Source organism: Hakea prostrata, chromosome 5, assembly GCF_041222555.1.
Source record: "Hakea prostrata isolate BN-2017 chromosome 5, UWA_Hpros_2, whole genome shotgun sequence".
In the NCBI taxonomy this organism is placed as follows: Eukaryota; Viridiplantae; Streptophyta; class Magnoliopsida; order Proteales; family Proteaceae; genus Hakea; species Hakea prostrata.
The window spans coordinates 3,415,073-3,434,642 of record NC_142604.1 but is presented as its reverse complement, the minus strand read 5'-3'; the positions used below and the strand labels follow the sequence as shown (position 1 = coordinate 3,434,642).

General features: G+C 37.8%; 1 protein-coding gene and 1 non-coding gene across 2 annotated transcripts; both read right to left on the bottom strand.

Moving 5' to 3' along the window:
• Window positions 1–2,043: 2,043 nt before the first annotated feature.
• LOC149014441 (UDP-rhamnose/UDP-galactose transporter 2-like) lies at window positions 2,044–9,969 on the bottom strand. Its single transcript, XM_089155633.1, has 5 exons — window positions 9,535–9,969; window positions 7,989–8,173; window positions 7,675–7,875; window positions 6,932–7,093; window positions 2,044–3,231 (listed from the first exon to the last, which is right to left on the bottom strand). The coding sequence occupies exons 1-5, from the start codon at window positions 9,662–9,664 to the stop codon at window positions 2,872–2,874; spliced, it is 1,038 nt and encodes a 345-aa protein (XP_089011759.1). The 5' UTR covers window positions 9,665–9,969; the 3' UTR covers window positions 2,044–2,871.
• Window positions 9,970–15,209: 5,240 nt separating this feature from the next.
• Window positions 15,210–15,332, bottom strand: LOC149014440 (small nucleolar RNA SNORD14). The gene has a single exon (XR_016173859.1). It is a non-coding gene; the product is annotated as a small nucleolar RNA SNORD14 (small nucleolar RNA).
• Between the last annotated feature and the right edge of the window lie 4,238 nt (window positions 15,333–19,570).

Sequence of the window (19,570 nt, the reverse complement as noted above, 5' to 3'; positions counted from 1 at the left end):
CCTGCACCATCATTGATACCATTTCTTCTCCACTCCAACCAATGAACCAAACGATTCGGTCGTTAGTTGAAATCACCTTTTAATCGCATCAACACAACAATCGAGAACCGATTCGGACCTTGTATACTTGGTGCACAATCGTTGCAATGTGAGCAAAAGGATGGGGAAAGAATAGCCATAGTGAACAATGGAAACAATTCCTTGAAAATTTGTAGAGTTATCAACGGAATGTGGTACACCAGTGGTGGTTGGTGTTAGGAATAATACCTAATATATGCAGCGTAATCACGTACACAAGAGACAACAGGGTTTACTTGGTTTGGACCGAAGGTCCTCCATCCAAGGACGAGTCTTGTAGATTCATGTATGCACAACCCCAATATCAAAGAGAAGGTTTACAATGGATACAGACCTCTGTCAAAACTCTTAAACAAGAACTAACTAGACAACTAGACACAAAAACTGAGTGAAGGACAACCACCATACTCAAACTGCTGAGATCTTACCAAGCATGAAGATACACCAGAACACAGGCCTTCATCCACACTTAGAAGTCCAAAGGTTTACCATCTTGAGAGGAAAAACCTAGAAAACCCAAGAAGCAGAGCTCTGTTGAGCAAAGAACACCCCAGAGGAAAAGAAGAAAAAAAATGATGGACTAACTAAACCAACCCTGAACCCTGAACCCTGAACCCTAAACCCCGAACCCCGAAGAAGGGTATTTATACAACTCAGCCAAATTACATTACAGCCCTTGAAACAAATAAATAACTGTCCTAAACTAAACATAAATGGACAATAATAACCCTATTGTGAGCATCATATTACAACAGTTGGGGCTGAATTGACGATGATGATGCAGTTGATGCTACGCTTATGTGCAAATTGTACTTTATTTTCAACTCGCTATGTTCGTCTTTCATCATTCCACCCGTGTTTGCTGTTCAGAGCTCGTTGAGTATCTTCATGGACACAGTAGGTAGACAAGAAAAAGGTCAGAAAACGCAAAACTCAGTGAATGACATCCTCAGTCTCCACTCGCTCTGTATTTTTCTCCTTCCCGGTCCAAGGGTTCATCTTCTCCTCTGTCCTAAGCATATCGGGCTTTAGTTTCAAACGAGTCCGCATTAAATCCAGAAGGATAATTTGTTAGGGTTACCAAAGGAGCAGTAAACTAGTTACGAAATCAAGGAGTGTAGTCTTAAGATCTTATAATCAAAGGTCAACTTGGACAAAAAAATTCAAACCAGCGGTGGTCATGTGGAAAAATCAAATGACAAGTCTAACAAACTAAAGCGAGGACAGTTATTTATTTGAAATTGATCTATTATGTAAGGGTGAAATAACACTACAGTGTTACCGGTCAATAAATCCTGTTTCCAGTGGAAATGGAGGAGATTCATGTAAAAAGTTTTTAATCAAAATCCGTGCATGGCAATCATAATCTCAAGCATCATGACGCATTACTTCCTACGGTAATTACGTATATTTAACAAACTAACAGAAAAGTAGAAAGTAGAAAACTAAATCTCCCTTATTAACTTTCTACTTTCTAGTATAAGTCCCGCATGCAAAATGGATAACGAAAACCGAATAGAAGCGAATAAAGTCGCATTGCTTAAAAGTTAAAAGTTTAAAACATGCCATGATTTAGACAGATTCTAATCCATTGCGGTTCGCAAAATCCGTACAAAGACATCATCTTACTCAAATAGACGAAAACTGCGTCCCAGTTGACATCCTCTCTACCATGATCCATGAACCAGCCAGGTCCCAGGAAACCTAGACATTGAAGAGTGAAAGCATACTTCAAGAAGTTATCTCAGTTTATCCAAGGAAAGAGCGACGACGCTCCAGCCACAAAGAAACTGATTGGATATTAAAGTGTTTTCATCACTTCTACGGTTCTACCACCACCCTCTCTCTCTCTTGATCCAAAACTGAAATTACAAGAAATGACCTCGTTAGTTATATAAAAAGGTTTTTCATTTTTTTACGGGGAGGTCGGTCACATATAGGCAAGTGAGATCCAGATCCAGTCAAGGGCTCCTCCGTGTGCGACAACGAGAGATCCACGGTGGAGGCTGCTGAGCGGAGAAGTTGAGCTGGGACTTCAGCTGATCAATATGACAAGATTGGCAGAAAAATCAAGCTACAATATTTTGTTGCAAGTTTGTAACCATGTTGCTTACCTACTAACTAACCTAGGAGATAACTAGGATTGATTACCAGTTTAAGAGAATTACAATTACCGCGAATAACGGCAAGTTTCCATAGCGTAAGACATCCTAATTTGTTAGGATTGACGGCCAACACTAAAGACATCATGACGAGAGGGTCCCATACATATGACTTAAAAAGAGTAAAGTATGAATAACATTTAGCCGCGTTGATAAATTATAGGATATAAAATGTGCAGGCAGAATGCAGAAACAATCTAAACCACAAACCCACCTACCCCACCCTTCCAGCCCCAAAAAATATAAATTGAAAAGCTCTAAAATGAATACCAGACTTTACAGCACCCAACCCCATCACCTCCTTTCCCTTCACGATTGCTGATGTCTTCACAATCCTAACCACTCCCAAGAGAAAATCATATTAAAACGAAATTTAACTATTATGAGACAAAATGGGCAATGAAAAGAAAAGTAAAAAATCGAACCAGCAGCTTGCCACACATCAACAATAGAAATGGTTGTTTGCTTGAAGGTGTCATGGTCTCCTCATGGGATTATCTCTTGTCACATCCATCCACGAGGATGCCTCTACATCTTGTGTTGTGATACGATTAAATAAATCTCAAGGGCGGGCTGTCGATGGTGAAGTTAAAGCCAAATGTCATTTCCATTCCAGGAGGGGATCACCAACCTAAACTTTAGATTCGCCAAACTCAATATCCTTAACGGGTGTAATCTCGACTCCATCTTTCAGCAGACTAATATCCTCTTCTGTTAGACTCTCTTTCATGTAGGGTACTAATTTGGCATTAGCCTGCTTCTCAACCTCCACTGCCCAACTATAAATAACCATTCCCAGCACCGCAACACCCATGCCAAGAATGTTCTTAAAAGACAGTTCTGAGTCGAAGAGCAGCCATCCCAAGGTGAGAACACAAACAGTTTTCATGTGACCCAACACCTGGAAAGAGACAGCTGAGAAGCGTCCAATGCAGAGGTACTGGCTCACATTGCAGAATACTGCTAGGGAACATGAGAGTACTATGAAGAACTGCAAATATTCCCAGTCACATAAATTAGGCAAATTGAAAAGAAGAAAAAGAAATTCAATTCTTCTTTTATGGGGAAAAAAAATCAGACATAATTATAATACCAAAGAATATTGAAAAAGGCTCCCACATGAGAGCAATGAAACCAGCTAGTTGTGAAAATGAGAACACTCAGAAGGAAAAACAAGCACTGGGAAGGTTCTTAACGGAAAAACAATGACCAAACTGGCACTATTCCATGTTCTGTTAAAAACTTGACACTCTACAATGGGGGGAAAATCAAAAGTGAAAAAGCTCCCTAATGAAGCTATCAAACAAATCCAAGATTGATAAACCTGAATTAAGTTGAAAGAATGTTATTCCAGTTAAACCTTAATAAATATCATTATCAAGAACAACATACACTATCAAACTTGGGTCAAAACTGCAAGCACCACAAGCGTTGTCTACAAGAAACCAATGCATGGATAGAGTCCAAAACATCAAAATTAGGCAATACAAGAAGGACCAGGGGGGAAACAACTTTTGAGCCTCAAAACCATGTTCAAGTTAACCTAGAAAAAAAATACCAAGTATAGTTCAAAATTGAGAGGATCTCAGTTTCTGGCTGGTTGAAACCAATGTCAGCACCAAGTTCTAGATCCCTAATAACAGGATTCGGAACCCAACACATGCAAACCCCAAAAAAAGGGTTGCAAACAAATGGACAACCAAAAATATTTGAAAAAAAAAATGGTAACTGCCAATTCAAGGAGGAACATGTGGTGGAACTTGGGTGGGAATTTGACACCTGGCAATACAAACAATGCCATATCTCTATCCATTGGTGAGACTTGCTACATCACCATTGCACCAGAAACTCTCACCAATAAAATGCACCTACAGCTAACTACAGTATAGCCACTCTCAGGGTGATGGTAAACGGCTCAGGCTGGGGGCAACGGCCCAGGTTTGAGTATTGAGGTTGCCTACTTTGCACAAAAGTGCCAAAGCTTAGGACCAAACCAAAAGTCCAAACTTATCCTTTCCAGGATCCGGAATAGACAGGACCAGAATTGAGTGATGGCCCATTTTGTAGTAGTAGTTTTACGACACTCGTACGAAGTGGTTCAGTCACAGTCAAATTGTCAAAAATTTCTACATTTTGAAGTACAGTCCATCTGAAGCATAATATTAATTCAACACAATACCCATACAATGGTAAGTGGAAAAATGGATGTCAGAAGTTGTCAGAAGGAAACAATTGTTTGAAGAGCATTGTATGCCATAACTGTGGCAAGAAAGGTCCCTTCTCCAGTAAGTGTCCTAAACATGCACCAAATCTCTTGACCATGCACGAACTGGAGCAGTTAAAGCAGTTGATAACAGATGAACAAAGAGGATATGTAGATCAATGATAGTCTTCCTCATGAACAAGATTTGACCACACTGATGATCCCAACGATGATGATATTGAAGCTCACACTGCTGGTCTTATGTCATTCTCAAATGCACCAGTTGATTTAAAAAAGAAGGGGGGGGGGGACCCTCTTTAAACAGAACAGTATTCTTTTGCACACGTCAGTTCTGTAGATGTTCATACAGTCATTCATGCGGTAAGAGAAGCCAATTTCATCCTGTAAATCTTATTCAAGCACTAAGCCTTCCACTGAAGCAGCTCTTGAAAAGCATTCATGTGTGAGGTTTCATACCTATAGGCCATTGCAGTAGTTCAAGTATACTAACAGTTTGGGCCATCACCATTTTGTTGTACCATAAGCCTTGCTTGCCTATCTTGTCCTATTCTTCCAATGGAACTTCAGCAACATGTTGGTATTCTATTTGACGGTGCACAAAATACCATAAGAATTCAATAAGCATGGTGAATGTTCGTAGTGTTGTAACCTTGGTCATGATCGGGCAGAAGATGAGGTGGTAAAACTTGATGATAAAGAGATTCCTCAAAGCAATTGTTTTAGGTACCTTGTCAATCATAAATAAAAAAGGTGATCGATTAAAATAGGGTAGATGAAGTGAGAGGTGTGTACGGGGTCATGTGTGATCGATATATCCCTTTAAAGCTAAAAGGAAAATTGTATAGGACCGTCATCCAACTTGCTATGATGTATGGTGCAAAGTGTTGGGTTGTTAAGAAGCATAATATAGATAAACTCAGCATCGCAGAAATAAGGATGCTAAGATGGATGAGTGGCAAAACTAGGAAGGCTAAGATAGGGAATGATCATACTAGAGTTGGTCTGGGAGTAACTCCAATAAGTGATAAGCTACGAGAAAGTCATTTGAAGTGGCACAACCATGTTCAATGTTGGCCTGTAATGCCCATGTATGGAAAAGTGATATAATCTAGATTGAAGGAATTAGAAGAGCTAGAGGCAGACTTAAGATAACCTTAAGAGAAGTGGTGAGAAAGGATATGCATAGCTTAGGCCTTCTATCTAGCATTGACTCAAACGGAGCTGATTGGAAGGCAAGAATCCATGTAGCCAATCCCATTTAGTTGTAATAAGACTTATTGTTGTTGTTGTCGTTGTTTGTGTTAAATGTATCTAGTGTTGTTTCATGCATAAAAGAAGAACTACCACAAGTTCCCCACTCAAGTTGCAGTTCAATCATATACTTTGAGATAGTGCCACCCTGGTTTCTAGACAACTAACTACAGGAGTATCTTTGGTTCATGGCGTTAGCTCATTGGTGTCAGATATTTTTATGACCAGTAGAGCGGATGTCGTTGCATGCGAGCTAAAGTAGGAATTGTTATCATCCTATAACACTACTTTTAGGCATCAAGTGAGATTGGATTATGGAGAATTGAGTGAAGAAGATTGTTTCTGCTGACCCATGAAACTGGGTTCTCTCTTGCACTGTTCTCTCCCTACATGATCAAACAAGTTCTTTTTTTCCTCATTCCAGGTTTGATCTCTATAATAGTTCTTATACTTCTTTGTCCTCCTCAGTTACTATTTCTCTTTCATTGCATGGCCAATTGACACTCTATTCAGGGTGATAACACCAGAAAATTTATAACACGTCTTTATTCACAATGACTGACCCTGAGATTTCGGTGAGAATTAACCTACTCTTATGAGATTTAAATGCTAGAATCCCCCAGTGTTAAAACTCTTTCTCTAGCGAGGAACAAGATCTGCAATAAGTTTTAACACCCTAAGCTCCACCTGGTACTGCTTCCTACCTAATTCTATGATTACCAGTAGGTGTGCTAGTTGGGCACTGTCAGCTGGATCCTGGGCCTGGACTGAGATATCCTGGCACTCAGGTGGGTCAGGTCTGGGGATTTCTGCCGTGATTTAGGGCCAGGGTGGAGGTGAGCCCTTGAGTGAGATCAGCCTGGCCCTCTCTTCCTGTTTTATAGAATTAAACTTTCAATCTAGGAAGACAATATGAATCTCATAATCTTTTGTTCTATGACTAAAACCAATAATGATGATATGATTAGAAAAATATATCATAATCCTATATCATAATCCATGCTAAAACCTTTAACCAAATACAACGAACATAAGACCATTAGATAGACAGGGCCAGAATTAGTAACTTTAACAGTATTAGGGGCCTTTTTGGAGGAAATTTAATGCATTAAATATTGCTTAAGGGAAAAAGAAACATGTGAAGAATTTATGTACAGCTAAATGGACAAAGAATAAAGAGAACAAAGAGAAGGGGGGGGGGGGAGCATCTACTTACAATGGCCCCAGAAGACACCTTATAGTTAGCTATGAAGCGCCCATTTAAATAGTAATCAATGAAAGGACCAAACACAAGAAGAGAAAGGGCTTGTATGGGAGCTGTCTTGCTCAACAACTCAAAAGATCCAATTGAGTACTTCTTCTGTAAGGAACCAATAGACTGCACAGAGAAGCATTACACTAGATATCAGACAACATAAATGTGCATCCAATTTCCAGACAGACATGATTACACAACATTCAAGTAAAATGGTCATTTGACCACTTCACAGAAAGGGCAAACCTCATTCTAGTATTTTTAGGCTATTTGTATCATATACACGATGTATCCATCATCATGCAGATTCATTACTCCCCTCAAAAACTAAAATATTGCAATGAAAATTGATATGTAAGCTCATATTACACAAACACCCACCCGCAAAAGAAGCAGAAGCTATTGAATATTGTTCAAAAAGCTGCATCAAAAGACAGCTCATGACAATTGAAAACGGCACATTTAGGGAAATCATATGAACCAGTACAGAAAAGAATACACAAACAATTCTGAGAGATATCAATAACTTGAAAAGTATTGACGGCACAAAAGAAACTGGATGGAACAATCTGGATGAAAGTAATCAATGATACCATTACCAAGTCAGCAGTGCATCTATCCAAACCCCACCCCCACGACCCAAAAAGAGGGGGGGGGCTATTGTTAAACGAACCATTTAGAAAGAATCCAAGTACACAACTCACAATTTGCTGCAAGGATGTAGAAATGACAGCTATGCAGGCACACAGGAAACCCTTGGCATTAATTTTTACATCTGTTACAGTGCAAACACCTACACCAACCACCACCACCACCACTGCCATCTTCACTTCCCTTGAGTAATGTTTGCTATGAAGAATCCACTCCATCACGCAAACCACAGGAATCATGCTAAGCTTTGAAATCTACAGTCCAAGAATAATGATGTAGATAAAACACAAAAACAAAGGACAGGTGGGGAAACAACCCAAATTACTAAGGAAAAGAAGGGAGGGGAAGTAAAAGATAAGATCCATACCTGGTAAAATCCCACAGAATTTAGCATGAGACTTAAGTTCATCCCAGTGATTGACATATTGGCAACAACTGAGAACCAAAGAAGCTCCCACAATGGTACATGCTTTGAGACGGAGTAGCCAGTAGCATTTGACACCAAACCAACCAGTGCAGTAACAGCGAAGTGGAACCCGGTTAAGGTTGTTGCTGAGGGAAAGATCAATTCAGTTAAAATAGATAAAGAACAACCAAAGAATAAAAGCTTGCAGCTGCAATATTCAACAGAAAGAAGATTACACAGAAGAAAATTCTTAAATAATGCTTTAGCAGGCTCCTTAGACCAGATTCTTAATTTTATAAATTCATGATATTTTCTTCAAAAATAAAACAAAAAAACATGAAGCAGATATAAAATGACTTAAGAATCCTTTTCAGTCCAGAACAAAACAGAGATACTGGATAGATTAAAAAGGCAGAAAAAATATCCAGGCCAATATTGAGATGCGAAGAGCCAATCTGCAGTTTAGAAAGAAAAAGTATTTAAACAAATTAGCGATCAAATACAAAGGAGGTAGAACTTGTTAACAATGCACCAACATCAAATAAGAAGATGGCAGAATTAACCACTGCAAAGAAGTTCGAATTCTGGTACAAGAGGCTCATAAATGAGGGATCTGTAGCAAAGTAAAACTCAACTTAAAATTCAGCAGACACCACCCTTAGTTCAACAAAACATGGCTCAAGCATAGACGAATGAGACGGAACTAATAGGCAGTACGTATTAGTAGAAGAACCGTCTGTTGATGGTAATGGAAGGTGATAGCAGCCTCTTACAATAAGTTTAAAAGGGCGGGGGATACAGACACGAGACGTTGAAGAGAAATCATTACTTGAGTCTTAAGAAGAGATAAAAGTAATAATACTAATAATAATATCCCGAAAATCCTCTCACTTGCCCAGCAAAATAAAGGAAGCCAAAAAACCATAGAGTACGAGATCATCAAACATGAAACAATCTCTCAGTTGACATAGAACTAAGGGATCCAAGACCAGCAAAAAATAAAGGAAGCCGAAAAATCAGAGTACGAATTCATCAAACATGAAAAAAAATCTCTCAGTTGTCATGGAACTAAGGGATCCAAGACCAGCATAAAATAAAGGGAGCCAATAAATTATAGAGTAGGAGATCATCAAACATGAAAAAATAGAACTAAAAAGCAGAAATCATTAAGTGTTTGACGGGCAGAAAAAGGAGAAGCATTCCACCCTTTCAAGAGAAGAGCTAAGAAGAACAACATAATGTACCACGGAACTGAGAGAGAATATGTATTAAATGCATAGGCTACATGATCTGCACAAGGAGATCGATAAATGTACAGAGCATGAGAATGCTAGAAACCGGTAACACCTTATACAGCTCCAATCCAGTAAAACTCAAGAACATAAATGAGAAAATCCAATCATTACACGGATCAGTAAATAGATGCCGACGCAATTCAGAAGCATAAATTAGACATTACTGAGAATTATAAGATTTAGATGTCCAGATCTGAGATAAAGAAACTGACCGAAGGTGAAGCTGTAACCATTGGGGGACATGAGCTGCTTGTTGGCCATGATAATGCCAACGGAGCTGATGACGTTCATCGCCCAGGCACCGACGTCAGAAACCGCCGCCGCTTTCTTATCGGCCTCCATTCTCTCCCCAATTCCGAAAGAAGGAACAGAAAACTTACAAGAGGAAAAAGGATCTGATTCAACTATGAAGAAATCAGGAACATAGGGAGCAGAAAAGGAGAGATCGAAACGATGAGACGCAGAAGAGAAGAGAAAGGGAAAATCGTCCTTCCTCTCCCTTATTCTTTTCCCCCTTTTCTTCTGCGTGAAGCCGTGAACAGACCTGATAAAATCCGAAACGGGTTTTTGAATATCGGGAAATGTGTGGTGGAAGGTGTGAACTATGAAGAAAGCACAATTCTCTCTCTCTTTCCTGGGATGGAGGAGTTGTCACGCTTTCTTCGCTGGCTCACGACGTTCTCCTCGGTCAGCATACGTTTGTATCTTTTTTTGGTATCTAAGGCAGATAAATCCGATAAATATCCTTTTGAATTTCCTTAAATCTTAAATCTTGATCCCTTTCGCTGTCACTTCCGCAGTCTTTGGTATGCGTATGATTTCCATTTTTTTTATTTTTAATGTATAATTTATTCAACTTATTTCTGTTTTTACAAAAGGGTGAAAAATTATAAAACGAAAGAATCAATTTAAGTGTTTTTTTTAAATCTTTTGCCTAAGCTTTGCCCTTTTTTGGGTAGACCTGTGCTTCCAATGTGTATAAAGTATAAAGGTTCTTTCACCCTCCTTCCATTGCATCTTCCCAGCATTGTACTATTATACGCTATCATGCTCCCAAAAATCTCCATGGATCCTCTTCATTCATTCAGAACAATCAATCCCTCAACCTAAGCTCAAAAAGTGTTTAGTAGATGCATTGAATTGAACATCAGAGTTAGAATAACACTGAAAAAGTGAGATTCGCTCTATGTTAAAGGGGTAGATGTTGGAGAGACTTAATCCAGAATAGCATGCAGTGGTCTCATCAATTGCATACTCTCTTTTTTTACCCAAAATAAATAAATAAATTGAATACGTTTGGAAATTGGAAAACATTCAAGGTTTACTAGTGGTTCTTCTTGTTAATCTGTGATACGTCCAAATTTGACCAAATCGTCCAAGCTTCTCAGATTTAATTTGCAAACCCGGAGAAAAGGTGTGGGCCGACACATGGATGGTGCGACATTTTTTCTCTTTTATTCTCTTTCTTTTTTTTTTTTTTTTTTTTTTTTTTTTTTTTTTTTTGAGGTTTGAAGGTATGCAACAACACTAGGAGACTCTGAAGAGTAGCAGAGCCATTCTTTTACACACGTATGATAATCCACCAAGTGTTTCTGCTTCAAGAAACATCGAAAATAGTTATGAGTGTTTCTAGAAGAAAAAAACATTTTTCTAGGTGTTTGATTAAACTCGCTTCTAGAATTCTATTCAACAGCCATAGGTGTTTGAATTTCTCATATTGCTCCTACAATTCTTATTCTAAATCTAACTACAACTCTTGTCTTTCTCCTATCACTAATGGAATAACTCTATTAGATTACTAAGAAGATTCTAGCATGTTGTTATCAAGTTTCGGCCAAATTTTGACCTCCCATTTTAGGTGGTATTTTACGACATTTAAGGCCCAATTTTGTGTCTATCCTATTTGATGCAATAAACACATTGGAATTTTTGGTTTTGTCTAAAACCTCACTTAAACTAGTGTTTTTGATTGGCACATACCCTATTATATACGGGCAAAACTGAAATTCTAGGACATTATTTTAAACGACTAAACCAAAATAAATACGCATAAGGAAAATAAACATCATTGGAAAATACTAGTATACAATACAACTAAGTATATACTTGTGTTGGCACCACTTGTATCATATCAATACCAAGTACTATGTCTCGGTGAATCCATTTGTTATGAGTCATGTAACTCATGTCTCATGCTAGAAGACCCAAAAGTTACAATCATGAGCTTTTCTTCCATAAAATTTTTAAACTCACTTCATGACATTTCATGTTGATTGTTATTGAGGTACAGAGAAACAAGAGCTCTGTAATTGGCGTCATCTATTGATGCAAAACTACTCCTATCAGGAGGGTAATAGGAATAGAGATATGGAAGAGAGTCAAGAGACCTTGTTGGATGTGGTGATGCTATTGCAGTTTATATGACGGTAGGTTTGGTCGCATACCATATTAGTATACTGCCTCCAACATACCAGTTGTCTCCAAGTTAGTAGGAGGGATAATCGAGGCACTCTGATGATGATGATGACCCCGACCATCATAACCCCTATAAGTAAATGTAGTGCCTCTAGAGTCATCCAAGCTCATGGATGATTTATCATCGTATCCATAGTAGTGCGAACTCCTGGAAGACGGGTATGTACAATCGTGTCTATGAGCGGAAGTGACACCATAACTATAAATCTCATAGCCATAAGTAGATGTGAACCCTATGGACTCCTCTAATCTCATGGACCCCATCGCTCCTGACAAGCTGTCCGTCAGATCGAAATGATCATATGAGCCATATGATCTAGTGTCGTAACTACAACCATAGCCATTCATATGTTGTTGCTCCTCCCCATGGCCCCCGCCCCTCCCTAGTCGATTGTAGCTCATAATATGTCCACGATGAAACTCACCACCATGATTGTCATCCAAGGTGGCATGTGTGTACTGAGTCTCTCTAGTATATCTCTTCAAGGGAAGTTGTGTCTCTGATAATGGAACATGTAATCGTTCATGTACTCCTCCACCACTACCAAAATCGCCATCATCATCATCGTCCCTCCTAGCTTGACCATTAACCTTATCAATCCAAACCATTAGTCGGTCTTTCTCGCTAACCTTGTGATCTTGACCATTAGTTGTGACTCCTTCCTTTTGTAGGTTCATCGTGCCTAAATAGATAAACAATTAGATTGGCTCCATTTAGGCCGTTATCCCCAAAGATTTTGCTCGGGTATCTCATTGCACCTAGATGGGTGGTTATTCCCTTAAACACCTCCATTTGACTTTAGGACCCATTTGATAACTCACCAAGTGTTTTTGTTTTGAGAAACCACCAGAACGAGTTTTGAATGTTTCTAGAAGTAGAAGTACATTTTTAGACATTAGATAAAACTTAGTTCCAAAATTAGAAAATTTGACAATAGTTATAAAATTTACAAAATTTCCATTGTTATGTTTAGTGTATCAAATTTCATAAATACTCTTTCCAAAATTGTCTTACTTAAGTCCAACACTTAACCAATTTTGCTTTGAGAAACAAATGCAACAAGAAAATAAAGTAAAACTCATGCAAATAGTTGCAATAGACTTCAGTGGTTGTTGCATCAAAAGTGTTTCTCGAAGTAAAAATTTACATAAATTTTAATTGATGTTGCAAAAATCATGCGAAACGAAACAATTTTTGGCCAATTTCCCACTTCTAGAAACAAAAAACAACATAAACTGTTTTTTGGTAGGTTATCAAACGAGTCCTTAATTTGGCCACGTCTAGTTTGTCCTGGCACTTTTAGTTTAGTCCATTCCATTATAATATGTCCTAGCCTAATTTTCTTGGCACTACAAGTAAATCCAACAAAAGAGGGGGTGAGATTTAAAAGGGCCATGCACTATGCTTAGGTTTGATAGCAGCAGATCAAGGAGTGCTTTCTTATCGCACAAATATTTTTTTTATTTAAAGCTGGGAAAATTATACATGATCTGAACCATGATGAGTGCAATAAATCATGGCCTTGAAAATATTATCAGATTTTAGCCATTCCATGTTAATTAACCGGAAAGAATCTTCCTACTTGAAAGCCCGTAGATCCGCCTTGTTCTTTTCGTCTTCTCTCTTTGTTCTCCCTATTTGGATTAAATTTTGAATCAGTGGTATAAAGGTTCTCACCTTCTTGCGGTTGAAGTTAGGTAAAAATTTGGACTGCTTCAAATCTCATTAAAGATCGAGTCAAAACTGGAGGGTGGTCCGGTGGAGAACAAGACTGAAAGCGGCGAGACCAGAAGAGTCGGTCCGTGTTGGCTGCGTGCGTGCTTAGATCAAACTTCAAAGTACGGTAAAAAATGGAAAAAAATACATTCGGTCGCACGGTACTAGTAGGCCCCAGTTGCGTACGGCGTACCTAAGGCACGTCGCGTTTTTTCAGTTCTCAGGTAAGCGTGTCGGCAGGCCTAAACTCTGCGGGTCCCGATTTTTACGGAGATCCATAAACTTATAATTTTTTATTTTTTATTTGGTATGATAAACTTATAATTTTAATGCTCGCATAAAAGGCACCAGCTTCTTTCTATAAGAAAAGAGAAGGCATTGACTTCTATGATCCGCTTACCGCTTAGGAATCCTTCGGTTGCCTTCCCAGTTGCCCTTGCGTGGAAGGGAAACAAACTGGTTCCATTCTTTCTTTCTTTCTTTCGCAGTTGATTATTCTTCCACTTTGTGATTTTTTTTTCTTTTTCTTTTTTAAATTAAAAAAAAAAAAAAAAAATGAAATCTTCTCCCACACGACACAACTGAGAATTTTTACACTCCGAAGGATATACGGATATACCATTCCCAAATTCCTAGTTTGCAAAGCGCGGCATGCACAGCAGCACATGGCCACATCACATGGGTACCCTTTTCTTTTCTTTTTATCCCCCCAGAAACGGAAAAAAAAAACTGGGACATGAGTAAGCCTTGACCTTGCTCTGCGAATCTTCCAAATTTCTCTTTGTTGTCGGCGTATATGATGATCTTCGGTCGACCCATCCCGTATTCCATAGTTTCATAGTTTCATACTTGTAAATACCTCTACATTCCTTGGTTCCCATTCAACCAATACATGTTAGAAACTTAGAATATCTAATTTTTATTTATAGCAGCGGCTGCTGGCTACTGCCAGTGGCCAAGATTGTGCCACGTGTAAAATTTTAGATCTAATGATTTGTAAATCAAAATTTAAAATATATATATATAATTACAATCAAGACCTTTTAGTTTTTTAAAATTTTTATTTCTAAAGTCAAATTTGCTGCCATGTGATCCCCCACACCTATTAAAAAGTGATTATGGTGGGGATTCCAAGATCAAATTTTCTTAAAGTAATTACGAAAGTGATGCTGTAATATATTCTTGGAATCATGGAAAGAAATTTCGGCGAATTTCGCCAGTTTCGCCAGAAGGCGAAATAAAAAATGCACCGAAACCCGATATTACAACCTTTCGCCAGAAAATCGTCGATTTTCCGGCGAAACCAAGATTTTCCGGCAAAACCACATCCTCATCCTTCCAGATCGTTGCTGGAGAAGAAGAAGAAGAATGAAAAAGAGAAAGAAACAGAAATAGCAGCGGCAATGTTGCCGGAGAAGAAGAAGAAAGAAAGAAATAAAAAGAAACAGCAGCTGGCCATGTGTAGAACTGAAGTAGAAAGAGAGAAAGAAAGAAATCAACGATTGTGCCTGAACAAATCCGGACAAATCAAAACCAAAACCCTAGAAGTAACAAGTGAAATTCAACGAATTAAAACCATCAAAAATTAAACTCGGCATTTTCCTCGTTTGGTTCTTAAACATTGTAGAACAAACATTGAGATAGAAAGATTGATGTAGACAATGAGCAGATACAGGGGGAAATACAAACACTTTGAGTCTCAGACATCCAAGGAAGGATAGAAGCAGCACAAGCTCTCAAGCCCGGCGAAGGCGAAAGCTCTCAGGCGGCCATTGCGAATGTTTGAGAAACAGGCCTTAGAAATTATCATCATCGACAAACAGTGATTGACCAAATTATAAACCAGCGTGCTTATGCAATCCAAGCATGGTGTGGATGGGTACACACGAAACACGACAGAGAACCCTACATAGGAAGGGAATCCAGCGATATCGCCGGTCATGGTGTCGGCGAAATCTCGCCGAGATTTCGCCGTTTCGCCCAGTTTGCCGCCCGGTGAACCAGGCGAAACGAACGAGAAATCGTTCCTTGCTTGGAATTACTCTAGCAGATGGGGTTTACTGGAGGGGACTTGGCAAGATTGGGGTCGATGATGATTAGAATCATGTTTATTTTTGCAATTTTTCAGCAGTACTTCCCTCAACATTTCCAAGATCTAATAGAGGAATATGCGCTCCGGTTGATGAAACTAATGAACCTAAACATGTAGATCATCATCAATGAAGAAAGTGGAGGTCATTTCAGAACCAACAAAGCTTACACTGTTGAAGGATACCTTAGTACAAATTTGTGTAACTCAAGGGAATCACCTCAAGGCCAACATGACCTATTACTCCCCCAAACTCATCCTCAACCTCGGTCTCTGCATTGACGAAGAGAAAGGAAACAGGGGTTTTATTTTGTAAATTCTAAAATAGCAACCTTTGAATGTAAAATAAAAAAAATAATAAAAAATTCCTATTTGCATTCATACCCCTGCATTTTTCCTTCCAACTGTTAGATTCTTTTCCATACACGTGGCAAAAGTTTCACTGTTGGTTGCAAGATGCTCCGCTGCAGCAAATAAAAATCCTAGAATATCTCTCTTGGGCATATTAGTATTTTCTGTTAAAGTGATTTACTTGTTTATGTTCTTGGACATTTTAATCCTTTTTAGTGTTGTATATCTAAACCCCTTTATGGGTTTAGGGTTTCATAAGTCATTTGTATTTTGCGGTGGGTATTCTCTCTCTCTGAGTTGCGATTCTTCTCTAGTTTGAGGCTTGGTAGCTGGTTTCCTCTGTGATTCGATGGTGTTCTAGCCTTTGATGTTGGCTTCGTACTGTGCGTGGATATGTTGTTGATGTGCATGTTCCAAGTGAGATCGTTCTTTGGTATTCGGTTGTGATGTCATGTCTTCTTAGTTGATCTATTGTGGGTTCCTTCAATAGAGAGGTTGTATATGTTATTTGAGAGTGTCCTTGTAGCCAACTTTACATTGAATTAGTTGTGCATATTATCTCAAATCATCTGGACTGTCCTTGGATGTAGGTCACTTGACCAAACCAAGTAAAATCATTATCTCTTGTCTTTATTTTTATGCTTGATTCCGCTGCGCATATGAGGTTATTCCTAACATATTGGCATCAGAGCTTTGATTGTTATACCTATATGCACTTGTTTCTCTCAATCGGTTCTTTTTTTGTTAATTTCTTGAACAATATGTCACTATTACACTCTCTATTTATTGTTTGATTCATGTTTCTCAAACCCCCCCCCCACCCCCAATTCTTTAATATCTGATTCAGTTAGGGTTTATTAAATTGATGTTGGAATTTAGGTTTTGACAATAAAACTTTGTTAATAAGGCTTCAATTGCTTATTTATTGCATCAATTTCATTCTTCTTGGTTAAAACCTAATCAAACCTATTTGTTCTTAAGGTTTCTCATATACGGTTACCTACAACTATTTAGAAATTTGGGGTTTTAGCTTTTACTTGATTCTATTTATAAATTAGCTGTATACTTCTACTTTACATTTGATTATGATATTATGTTTTTCTTGTTGTTATCTGAAAATGTACCATGTGTTAATATAACTTTTTAGATTGTTATTCTTGTATTGTTTTGGTACATTTGAATCTATTATACTTACTCTATTATTTTCTGAAATTGTATTCTCATTTCTTTTATTTTATTTCTATGACATGGCTCCTACCCAATATGAGTTTGAGAAACGTGAAGGCAAATGTGATTTTGTAGTCTGAAAAAAGAAGAAAAAAAATGCATGCAATTCTCGTACAAAATCACTGTCATAAGGCTTTAAAATGAATTGACAAACTTCCATCATTTATGACTGATGAATAAAAGGCTGATATGATAGAGTTGTGCTATAATAGTTTGATTTTGCATTTGGGAAATAATGTTATGTGAAGAGTAACGAAATTGTACTGAAGCTGATAAGGTTTGGATTAAACTTAAAGAATTGTATATGACCCCATCCCTACCTAGCATTACCTTGTTGAAAGAACAATTTATTAGTTTTAAAATGAATGCTTCTAAGTCTTTACCTAATAATGTTGAGGATTTCTATAAATTATCATGTGATTTAGCTGATCTTGATGAAGAGCTTACTAATAATACCCTTGTTGTCCTATCGTTGATTCATTTACCTAAAATGTATGCTAGTGTAAAGAATACTATAAAATATGGTAGAGAATCTATGATTCTTGATGATATGATGGAAGCTCTTAAGATTAGAGATATAGAAATGAAATCTAAAAAGAAGAATAAGATTGTTAGTGAAAGCATTTATGGGAATTCTGAAATTAAGAATAACATGGAAAATAAGAAGAAATTCATTAATGAGAAAAAGAAGTTTGTGGGGAAGAATAACAACAATAATAATCAATTTAATTACAATAATCATAATGATAATAATAACAATAATAATATTATTATTATTATTAAAACTTAGGTAAGGTGTTATTATTGTAAAAAGGAGGGCATATTAGGAAAATTTGTAAGGAAAGAATGAGAAAACAAAAGGAAAATGGTGGTGAGAGAAGTGAGGCTACTAATGTGGCTGATTTTACTAGTGATGTATTAGTAATTTTTCCTATGGTTGACACACGGAACTAGATCCTTGACTCGGGGTGTACTTTCCAGATGACTCCAAGAAGAGAGTGGTTTGTGACCTTTAAGCCCATTAAGGGTGGCTAGGTCCTTATGAGAAATGATCAAGCTTGTGAAGTTGAAGGTATTGATTCTATTAAACTTAGGTTGGATGATGGGAAAGTGAGGGACTTAGAACAAGTAAGACATGTCCCTGGATTATAGGGCTGTAACATGGTCGAGCTTTTGTAATCCCAAGTCTAGCCCTATATATTTTAATTTATTCTCATTCTCGCCCTAATTGGGCCGAGTCGAGACTGGTTGGCCCTGGCATTAGCCCTGATTGGCCTTGGCCCTGTCCCTAGCCCTATACTTGACCCTGGCCTTCATTGGCCCTATCCCTAGCCCTGATTGGCCCTCTCCTTTCATTCACAATTGTTCAACAAATTAATATCCCTACTAAAAAATAAAATCCATATTCAAAACGTTGCTAATAAGTAAATCAATGGTAATAGTAAAAATAAAAATAAAAAATGGTATTTTAGTTACAAATATAACTTAATGTCCTTGATAAGTTTTTTTGAGATACCACATTTAGAGGCAAATTAAAGATGTTGCAAATATTTGTGGGAACTAAAAATGACTTAGGTTGAACCTCAAGGAGTCCAAATAAAAATTACCTTAAAAATAATATAAAAAATGTACTCATAGTCTAATATGATCAAACTGACTCAAGGTCAAAATCAAGGTTAACATGAAGATCGGGTAAAAATCAAAGACAGGATCAGAGACAAGATTAAGGACAAATTAGTGTCAGAATCAATGCCAAAATTAGGGTTAGGATTAGTGCCAGAATCAAGGACAAAATTAGGACCAGGATCATGGCAAAAATCAGGATCAGAATCAAGTCAAAATCAAGGCCAAAATTAGGACTAAGGTTAAGGACAAAACCAGGGATAGGTCACAATAGGCTAGCATGCCAAAAAGTAATCCAAGCCTGCAAAATATTTTGGCCTTGACTCGCCTTCAAGGCCAAAATCTTGAGCCCAAGCCTTATTTGGGCTCAGGGATCGCTCAGGGTGAGTCAAGGCCAAACTTGCACCCCTACTGATTTGAGAAAAAATTTGTTGTCTTTGAGTCAATTTGATTCAAAGGGGTTTCATTATTGTTCTAAAGATGGTTGTCTTAGGGTTATGAGGGGAAATGATGTGGTTTTGACTCTGAATTGAGAAAATAGCTTTATTTTCTCAATGAGAATGTGATTCTTGGAGCTACCTCTATTGCTAGTGAAGAGCTAAGTGAGGTGGAGTTACGGCATAGAAGACTAGGTCATATAAGTAGTAAAGGCCTACTTTATTTGTGTAGAAATGGTCACTTGAAATTAAATAAATCTAAAACCTTAAAGTATTGTGACATATGTGCAACGGGTAAGCTTCATAAAGCTAAGTTTTCACATTCTACT

Bases quoted from the DNA above. Each gene is read 5' to 3' on its own strand.
- LOC149014441 (XM_089155633.1), bottom strand. From the start codon at position 9,664: ATGGAGGCCGATAAGAAAGCGGCGGCGGTTTCTGACGTCGGTGCCTGG. The intron at 7,876-7,988 runs GTATGGATCTTA...CTTGGACTGTAG, and splicing joins ATTCTGTGGGATTTTACCAG to ATTTCAAAGCTTAGCATGAT. The intron at 7,094-7,674 runs GTGAGTTGTGTA...TTCTCTGTGCAG, and splicing joins CTACATCCTTGCAGCAAATT to TCTATTGGTTCCTTACAGAA.